Here is a 10,963-nt window from a genome sequence, read left to right on the forward strand (position 1 = left end):
AACACATTATACAAGAAAATTATATAAAAAAACCTAAAATTAACTCGCACATGCGGGTAAAAGCTAATAATAATAATTGAGAGAGAGAGAGAGAGAGAGAGAGAGAGAGAGAGAGAGAGAGAGAGAGAGAGAGAGAGAGAGGTGTTCCCGCCATTGTAGAGAGAGAGAGAGAGAGAGAGAGAGGTGTTCCCGCCATTGTATAGGGTGTTTGGCGCCACCCAATTGAAAGAGAAAGAAAGAAAGAAAGAAAGAGCACGGTGAGGTAGCGAGCGAGGGTTGGGAAAATGGAGTCAATAGCGTTGCTTCTGAACAACACACTCAGCGCCGACGGTGAAGTTCGCCTTTCTGCCACTCAAGCCCTCCACGCCCTCTCACACAACAACCCTAATTTCCCCTTTGCTCTCATCTCCATCGCCATCTGTTGTTAGTGATAATAATTCACTCTCATCTCTTCCTATTCCTATTATATTATTATTATTATTATTATTATTATTATTATGTTGTATACTAAATCAATTTCGTCAGGTGAGGAGGAGACTCAAGGTCAATGTATAGCTGCCGCAACATATCTAAAGAATTTCACAAGGCGGAATCCAGTCACCACCAACGACTTTAGAGACCTTCTTGTGCGCTCATTGCTTCAAGCACAATCTCCTACACTTTTGAAAGTCTTAATAGAAGCTGTACGTAATGACTCAATTCAGACTGACGGACTATGTTTGTTTGATGTTTTGACTTTTTTTTTCTTTTGTTTCAGTTACGTCCTATTGTTGATGCTGAGTTTGTGAAGCAAAATTCGTGGCCTCAACTCATACCTCACCTCAAATTGATCATTCAAGATAGCCATCTGGTTAATAAGACCGGCATCTCAACATGGAAGACCGTGAATGCCCTTTCCCTTCTCCACTCGGTTATCCGCCCATTTCAGGTACTACTTTACTTGTTGTATTTATCACAACAGATTTTAATCATTTGTTTGTTTGTGCCAGTACTTTTTGAATCCAAAATTAGCCAAGGAGCCCGTTCCACCTCAATTGGAGCTAATCGCACACGAAATTCTCGTGCCTATGGTTTCTTTGTTTCATCACTTTGTTCAAGACCTCTGTGTTCAAAATAAAGTTGAAACGCAAGAAGCAGAGAAGAGTCTTCTTATAATGACCAAATGCATCTATTATTCTGTAAGTATCTACGTTCTACCAAAGCTGATACATGAAGAATCTTGTTATGTTTAGGCAGATGATGATTATGATCTTTGTGTTTATTTATGTAGGTGAGATCACATATGCCATCTGCATTGGTTCTGTTGCTTCCGCCTCTTTGCCATGATCTAATTCACATTCTTCAATCTTTAATATTTAAAGATGTTGAAGATACATACACACTGAGGTTCAAGACTGCCAAGAGAAGTTTACTCATTTTCTGCGCGCTTATCACTCGACACAGGAAGTTTTCTGACAAGTAACGCATTCAAGTTAATCAAGTTTATTAAATTGTTACATGTGTTTATCACTACTGATTTTGTTCTATATCATCTTACAGACTCATGCCAGACATCATTAATTCTGTTGTGAAACTACTCAATCAAAAAACTGACTTCAGTGTATGTTCTAAAAAAAGCGACAATTTCATATATACCCCTATAAACTTGGGAAAATATCATATATACCCATACAAAACTAAAAATATCATATATGCCCTTACGAAGTAATTAAAATACCAAATATACTAAATTTATTGAACCAATTTATTAAATGACCATTTTGCCCTCATATATATATGACAAAAAAAAAATTATATACCTGTTTTTTACCCATTCTTTAGTAAAACTTTAAAATTACGTTTATGTTAATTTGCTTATCGTTTTATATTCAAATAAAATGTAGGGTTTTTAACAAGGCGTATTGGAAATTAATAATCTCATTTTTTTGCAGTTGGCCAATAATGATCCCAACTCAAAAAATAACTGTCTCACCTTTCACACTAATTGTTTTCATTGGACCTCTGTTAAAAAAAACTTAACTATGTTAAGTTTTCTCCGAAATTCAAACCGATGTTTTAGGACTTTTAATCGGGAAGATGATACGAATCGATTTATGTAAACCTTACTTCGAAACGGTCTGTTTCCAGACGGTTTAATTTTTGTTAATTGGAAGTTTAAGCACCCGAATTGAAGCATCCGTTCATTGTCGTATGAAGCACCATTTCAAGGTAAGGTTTACATCAATCGACTCATATCCACATTTCGAACAAAAGCCCTAAAACATCAGTGTGGAATTTGAAGAAAAACTTTAAGGGAGTTAATTTTTTTTATCGGAGGTCCGATGAAAACAATCAGTGTGAAAGGTGGGACTTGTGACAACTATTTTCTATGGTGGGATTATTATCAGCCAACTGCAAAAAGGTGGGATTATTAAATTCCAATTTGTCTTTAAACAATTATAATTGGAAGGGGTAGAATGGTCGGTAATTATAAATTCATTAAAGTTGGGTATGGTTTTTTTTTGTATTGGGTGGTTATCTATGCAAGTTTTCAAGTTTGTAAGGATATATATGAAATTAATCCGAAAAACGCACTTTAGTTATCATTAGGTGGTAGAATGTTGTGGTTTTTTTATTGATTTGATATGTGATTTGTGCAGAAACTGGATAATTTGGTAGAGAGGGTTGTGTCTTTAGCTTTTGACGTCATATCTAGACTCCTTGAAACAGGCCCAGTGAGTTTGGATTACTGCATTACAGTTAGATTTTCTGCTTGTTTTATACTTATTTTTATTTATTTTTTAATTTTTTTGACCTATGTCTGAAAACAGGGATGGAGACTTGTTTCCCCTCACTTTTCATCTTTGCTAGAGTCTGCAATATTTCCAGCAATAACACTGAATGAAAAGGTTTGATGTACATAATCTGAATACACATGGTTATTGATTTCAATTGATGGTTCTTATTATACTGATTGCATATTTGCTTTAACGATTACTGAACATTTGCTTGTAGGATGTTACGGAGTGGGAAGAAGATTCAGATGAGTACATAAGAAAGAACCTCCCTACTGAATTTGTATGTATTTATTCTATTTTCTAACATTACATATTTTCTTAAAACAATAAAAATAAATTATGGATTTTGTGTAACAGGAAGAAATTTCAGGGTGGAGAGAGGACTTATTCACTCCAAGAAAAAGTGCATTGAATTTGCTTGGTGTTATTTCAGTATCAAAGGTCATTGGAATTATTATTGTTACGTTTACTATATTGTTACTATTTTAATTATTAAATGTTTAAAGTATGTTTGCAGGGGCCTCCTGTTGTGGGTTCAGTGACATCAAAGCGTAAGAAAGGCGAAAAGAACAAACAAAAAGGTCGCAGCTCTATGGGGGAGTTGTTGGTGCTTCCGTTTTTGTCCAAATTCCCAGTTCCATCTGATGTAACCAACAATAATATAAATGAGTAAGTTCACTAATTAGCATGTAACTTAATGTTTTTAAAGACACATAGTGTAGGTGTTCTTGTAAGATTAAGGTACAATAGCTGCATGTTTTCATAATAAACTATATAATTAGCAAAATCAATGCTGTGAAACATAAGATAATTATCTAGCTTAATTTTGGCAAGATGGTCATATTAAAGTACTAGTTAGTGGGGAAATTACAATAAGCAGTAATATTTAGAGTTCAGTATAATGACTTTTTACTTGTGATATATGCAATTTATTAAACTGCAATTTTCTTTTCTATTAAATCCATGAAACGTTTCCGAGGTTGTGAAATTTTGGTAACCACTATGTTGCATTAATGTGGGTGTGTCCCGTGAATAGTTGGCAGATTTAGGTTTTTGAGATCTTTATCGTCTATAGAAGTGTTGGGGATTTCTGCAAATCGTATGTTTGTGATTCTCAAATATTTTGACCGGATAAATCTCAGATTTGAGAGCAAGAATCAAGTATTAAACTTAGAGAGTTGTTATGAACCAAAGTTTTTATCGTATGATTAAACGATGGTTTTAGAATTCATGATAACTGCTTTACAGTTTTCGTAAGCAGTTTTCATATTTTGAATTTCAAAACAAAATACGCTCCTTAATTTGACATATATAAAACTTATGAAATTTAATAATAATTAAATTTCTAATGCATTTTTAACATAACAACATATGTCAAAATATAACTTTCCTCAGCCAGGGGCGCTGCCCCGTGGACCCTGCCAGGGGCTGCCGCCTCTTGGGCCCTGCTGCCAGGGACGCTGCCCCCGACCCCCGCCAAGGACCCTTGACTTAGGGGCTACCCTAAGTTCCAATTATAATGAGATAAAATAAGTGTGCACCCCGCACCCTACTTATTTAGATTCATATTACAATTAACTTGGTCAACAAGTTAATCCCCAATTACACTAAAATCACTAACTAGAAGGAAAAATAAACTCAATACAATTTCAAATTACAATCAGTTACTTCTTCACATACATCACAATTAACTTTAGAGTTATCGTAGAGAATTCATATTTTGGGTGTGATTCAGTATCTTTGGTCATCACTACTGTATAAGAAACAACCATTTAACAACTGTGCAACTTAATCTTCATTAGTATGCAGTATGCACTATTGGTTTTGTTAACATTGTAATATTTGTATTTGACAGTTATTATGGTGTTTTGATGGCATATGGCAGCCTTGTAGATGTAAGGATATCGCAGTCCAAAGTCTTTACTTTATATTTTTCTTACTTAATACAAAGATATAACTAATACTTTCATTCTCAGTTTCTGACAGAGCAGAAACCTGCATATACAGGCATGCTTATTCGATTGCGGGTGCTACCGTTATACCACGCATCCATTTGTCACCCTTATTTGGTTGCTTCTGCCAACTGGATACTCGGAGAGCTTGTTTCTTGTATACCTCAAGTGAGTAATAAAATATAGTTTTCTTACTACCTTACATCATATGCATATTTATGATGCCATTATTTGAATTTTCAGGAAATGAGTTCTGATGTATATTCATCCCTGTTAAAAGCCTTAGTAATGGACGACACAGATGTTTCATACTACCCCGTACGAGTATCCGCAGCTGGCGCACTTGCTCAACTTGCTGAGGTATTCAATATTCTTCCTATGATGTTTGTGTCTATAGCACACTTAAAGCTCTTTGTTATTGTGCAGAATGAGTTCAATCCACTCGATTGGTTACCGGTTCTTCAAGTTGTAGTTGACAAAATTAAAATAGACAACAGTGAGGAAGAAACCTCAATTATGTTTGAGCTTCTTAAAACATTAGTGGAGGCTGGAGCTGATGTTGTTGCCTCTCATATCCCACATATTATTTACCTGTTGACTCAACATATTGTGAAACATATCCCTCTTGTTCCTGAGCCATGGCCCCAAGTAAGCCTTGTTATTCACCGTTGTTGAATTTCATAGTCATGTATAATAGAGTTAATATTTACACACATAAAGTAACAGGTTTAGGTCCTAAGCAAAAAAAAGTTACAAATTTGAAGTTTGTGCTTTCAAATTTTTAATGAGTTTGGTTATTGAGGCTAACGTGAGTTGTGTTTTCTGTTAAATTAGGATAAAATGACTATAATACCTTTTAAGGTACTATTTTTTTGTAAATTATTTGTATATGTTTTAGAGATATTTACACAAATAGTCCCTGCAGTTAATGGTTTAAATATAGATTTCAAAAAGAGTCCCCTAAACGGTATTTTAGTCATTTTACTCTACTTCATCATAAAATTTAACAGAAGTTAGCCTTAATACCTAAACTCGTTAAAACCCCCGAACTTGTTACTATTTTTGCTTAGTGCCTAAGCTGTTACTTTGCCCAAAACACAGCGACCATCTGTGTAATTTACTCTAAAAGAGGGTAACTGACACGTGGATCTTGATTATAGGTGGTTGTGAGAGGTATTGCTGCATTATCAGTTATGGCTCAGTATTGGGAAGGTTCTTTGCCTGATGACGACAAAACTAATAATGCTGTTGCTACTGGTCGATCTACCATTGCCACAGCTTTTACAGATCTTCTGCAAGTGGCTTGGCTGACATCAGCTCAAAATGTTGGTTTAAATATATTTATTAATAATTGGCAAAATGAGCTGTTTGGGAGGGATTAAAAGTTGCAACTGTTAATCCGAATACTTCTTTTTAAGTTTTTTTACTTATTTTTTTTGTTTTTATTTTTATTTATTTATTTATTTTTTATAAACATAATTTGTGTCTATACATGATAACTAAGGGCTTTTTTACACACACACACAGATATATATATATATATATATATATATATATATCATTTGGGCAGATTTCGTAAAAAACCAATTATTTAAATTTATTTCACAGAAGTCCCTCAACAATGTTTTGCACATTAAAGTCTCTCTAAAGTTTTATAACAATGTTTTACACATCTGGTTGTTTTGCTTACGTAGATTATATTATATTTTTAATAAAATTTGAATGTACAGTTACCAAGTGGTTTTTTAAACATTCACTATTTTGTTCAAATTTAACATGTAGAGTAGTGACCTCGTGAGAAAAACAGAAACTATGTTGGTGTTGTATGACCTTGTTGAGAAAAACAGAAAGTATGTTGGTTTTGTATGGTGTAGCCCTTGTTATTAATATTATTTGTATGCTTCATGAGCTATATATATACATAGTATTCATTCACTATATTCGTCGTTTGACATGCAGAAAACTGAAGATCCAGAGTCTCCATCATCAAGCTGCATAGACGATTCATCAACATTACTCACATTCATCATGTCTGATATTAATGGAAACGATGTTGTTCGGAAACAAAATGTCTCAAAACTTTTACTGATTTGGGCCAGTCTGATTTCAAATTATAGTAGTTGGGAGGAAGAAGAGGATTCATCTATATTCAGCTGCATCAAAGAAGCTGCGTATCTGCACAAGAAAATAACTTTAACAAACTTCATCCACGGATCAACAAGTCAACCTTCCATTATTGAAGGAATTTGTGGGTTTGTCAGCAATGCCTTTTCACAGTACCCATCTGTGATCTATAGAGCCTCATCTTCTGTTCACATACTATTACATGTTTTGACGTGTTCGCATGAAGACGAACATATAATGCATGCGGTTACTGCATCTTTCACAAGCGCTGCGTTTTCTTGTTTTAAAGAGAAACAGGTAAAACAGTCTCATGTTTGGAAGCCATTGTTGCTTGCTATATGTTCATGTTATTTACGTTATCCTGAAATCGTTGAGAAGACATTAGAACATGAAGGATTAAGAGTGTGGGCGCATGCTCTTTTTTCCATTTCTTCAACTATGTTTGAACATGGATTATCAAACGAGTCTGAAATTAAGTTAACTGGTAACCTTTTCTTATTTTAATTCCTCCTATAAAACTTTACAGGCAGCGATCTTAATTTATAGTACTTGTTTTGTTGTCCACCTGACCAAAACGTGTCCGTGTTCAATCATTTTAACTTAAACCGAACAAATGATCAAGCATGAACAGTTAAATAAACGTGGTTTTCTTGTTCATGTTTGTTCGTTAAGAAAATGAACATGTTCGTGTTTGTTCGTTCAACTTTAACTGAACAAACGATCAACCACGACAAATTAAACTAAACAAGGTTTTCTTGTTCATGTTCGGTAGTTAAGACAATGAACATGTTTGTGTTCGTTTCCGTTTATAACCGAACAGTTCACGAACATAAACAAACGAAAATAACTAAACGTAGATGAACGGATTCAACTGAGCTAAGCTAGTTTATACAAATGTGAAAAACAATGTGTTGGGCCAAAAAAATTATTAAAACTAGACTAACTTGTAACGGCGCAAATAATTTTATAAGAATATACTAATGAGCGTAAACTAACAAACAAAATTGAACATAAATGAACTAACATAAACCTTGTAAGTTAACAAACATAATCGAAAGTTCATGAACATAATTTGAACGGACGAGACATGTGTTCATGTTTGTTCATTTAACTAAATGAGCAAAAATTTATGTTCATATTAATTTGTTTATTAAATAAACAAACATAAACTAATTTAAATGAACAAATCTAAACGAAAGAACAAGACGTGTTCATGTTCGTTCGTTTAACTAAAAAAACAAAAAAAAACAAAAGAAAATTGCTCATGTTCGTTTGTTTTTTTTCTTAAATAAACCAACAAAATCGCACGTTCATGAACTGTTCACTAAACATTCGGTTCGTTTACAGGCCTAGACTAAACTAATATTATGGTTATGCAATGATATACTTAACAGTAATGACATTAGCAAAGTTAATGTCGGGACTACATACGAGAGATGGGTTGTTGTGGGAGTGTTTGGCTGCTCTGATGGAAGCCTTTGTGCAGTTGAAACGAGTACAAGAGAATAGTGATGAGGATGCTAGTGAGGATGACAATGACAACGCAGATGATGAGGTTTGACTTTGTTTGACTCATAACTTACTTTTTCAGTAATGTCAACTTTCATGTGTTGTTATATCATCGTCTGATATACGTTTATGTTAGAGAATTAGTAGTATCATGTAATAAGGGTATTATAACTTTTTTCATATGCTGTTAGGGTTTGATAGGTCTCATGACTTATATATATATATATATATATGTAGGGTAAGGATCCTAAGAGAACCCTTTGGAAATTGAGAACTTTGAGAACCATTTTGAGCCACAAAAAAAACTTCTAAAAATATTATTTAAAAAAATCATAAAACAAAAAAAACAAAAAATTTAAAAAATAAAAAAACCAAAATTCTTATATTTCATTCCGGTTTCATAATAAAAAACTCCGTATTATACACGTGTATAATTTTATTTAATCTCTAGTTACGTAATGTACACATATGTACGTTATCATTTACCTTAAATTATACGTATGTGTATAAAAAAACATGTATAAAATTAAAAAAATAAGTATTATACATATGTGTATAATTTTGTTAAACCGATATATTTTTTTCAATTTATTTTATAAAACCGGGATGAATAATAAAAAATTTTGGTTTTTTTACTTTTTTAATTTTCGAGTTTTTTTTTGTTTTATAATTTTTTTCATTTTTTGTTAAGAAGAGTGTTTTTTGTGGTCTAAAATTGTTCTCAATTTCAAAATAGTTCTCACATGATCCTGATCTTATATATGTATATACATGCATATATATATATATAATGGAAGGATCTTTTGAGAACTTGATGAGTTTTAAGAACTTTAATAACACAATATGGACCACACAATCAATTAAATGGGTATTGAATATGTGGCTCAGAATAAACCTGATTAAACAATTAATCAGGAAAGAGAATAAAGATTTTTGATGATTACACAAGTTTAAATGTTAGTTACACATGTATAATAAGTTGACTCGATGTATAAAAAAATACTATAATTTTTTTTACGTTACTTACACTTACATATTACATATGTGTAAATAAAATTCAAAAAAAAATTGTTACATTAAGTTCTTTCGAGTTCTTAAAACTCAAAGTGGTTCTCAAAAGAAATCAATCCTATATATATATAGGGTAAGGATTCTAAAAGAACCATTTGAAAATTGAGAACTTTGAGAACCATTTTGGACCACTAATAAAACCTCTAAAAGATATTTAAAAAAATTATAAAACAAAAAAAAAAAACAAAAATTTTAAAAAAGTAAAAAAAATCAAAATTCTTATATTTCATTCCGGTTTCATAAAAAAAATTCTTATTATACACATGTGTACAATTTCATTTAATCTCTAGTTACGTAATGTACACGTATGCACATTATCATTTACCTTGAATTGTACATGTGTATAAAAAATCATGTATGTACATATATGTACATATTATACATATATGTTTAATTTAGCTAAACCGAGACGTTTTTTTAATGAAACCGGGATAATAAGTAAGAAGTTCGGTTTTTTTACTTTTTTTATTTTCGTTTTTCTTTTGTTTTATGGTTTTTTTTTATTTTTGGGTTTTTTGTGGTCTAAAATGGTTCTCAAAGTTCTCAATTTCAAAATAGTTCTCACGTGATCCCAATCCTATATATAGGGTTTGGATCAAATACAAATGAAATTAACGTGCTAAATGTGAGAATCAAGTAGAGTAATTATATATACAAGTAGAGTAATTATGTAATTACTCTATGATGTAATTACATAATTACTCTACTTGATTCTCACGTTTAGCATATTAATTTCATTTGTACGTTAACCTTTCCCTATATATATATATATGTCTTTTTCATTGTTAATCCGTTTGTAACAATTTGTCATCTACATTTCCAATTTCTAATAGTAAATGATATCTTTCATACATTCTCTTTATTAGGATTCGGATGACGACGATGACGACGACGACGAACATGAAGAAACCGAAGCAGAATTTTTGGAAAGATGTGCACAAGCAGCCGTCGATTTGGAAAACGGGACTAGTGTGGAAGAAGTGGACGAGGAAGACCAAGAGGAAGAAATTGAATTAGGTAATTATCAAAATACCTTTTGCTCTTGTTGCCATTTACTATTTGTTCATAACCTTTTGGCTTATAAGAAATGTATCTTTGTGTAGGAGAGTTGGATGAAGTTGATGCACTAGACATTGTAAAGTCATTGATGGAAAGCCATCACCAAGTACTTTTACAAGGCCCCAAGTTTCCTCAACAACTTGTTTCAAGCTTTGTAGATGCCTTCCCTGAAACTGCTATCTTCTTTAAGTAGTATATGCCATAGGACAATGAGACAATCTACAAGGGCATTTGGTTTTTATACCATTTTTTTTTCTATTTAAAAGATTGTTCTTGAAATTTGTTTGGTTCCTTCTTATGGCATTTGGTTTCTTATACGATTTATTACAGATTGTTTTTGAAATGAGTGGTTCATTTTATGTGGAATATGATACTTGTTCTTCATGTTTTGCATTTATTTCTCTGGCAATTGCTCTTGAAAGATGATACAAACATCTTATAAGTTCTATTAAGAGCTAGTTTTTGAATTAT

At 32.4% G+C, this 10,963-nt stretch overlaps 1 protein-coding gene across 1 annotated transcript; it reads left to right on the forward strand.

The window, feature by feature from the left end:
- Window positions 1–222: 222 nt before the first annotated feature.
- On the forward strand, window positions 223–10,740 carry LOC143612130 (uncharacterized). The gene is made up of 20 exons (XM_077086190.1): window positions 223–423; window positions 526–683; window positions 758–928; window positions 990–1,178; window positions 1,271–1,458; window positions 1,540–1,600; window positions 2,640–2,714; window positions 2,811–2,888; window positions 2,995–3,057; window positions 3,135–3,218; window positions 3,295–3,446; window positions 4,633–4,672; window positions 4,754–4,897; window positions 4,973–5,089; window positions 5,156–5,377; window positions 5,890–6,054; window positions 6,689–7,337; window positions 8,248–8,408; window positions 10,300–10,450; window positions 10,537–10,740. The coding sequence occupies exons 1-20, from the start codon at window positions 285–287 to the stop codon at window positions 10,683–10,685; spliced, it is 3,156 nt and encodes a 1,051-aa protein (XP_076942305.1). The 5' UTR covers window positions 223–284; the 3' UTR covers window positions 10,686–10,740.
- Window positions 10,741–10,963: the final 223 nt, after the last annotated feature.

The sequence above is a fragment of the Bidens hawaiensis genome, unplaced genomic scaffold, assembly GCF_021521415.1.
Source record: "Bidens hawaiensis isolate Kalapana, Puna unplaced genomic scaffold, B.hawaiensis_p1.1 tig00033251_1, whole genome shotgun sequence".
NCBI classification, from domain to species: Eukaryota; Viridiplantae; Streptophyta; class Magnoliopsida; order Asterales; family Asteraceae; genus Bidens; species Bidens hawaiensis.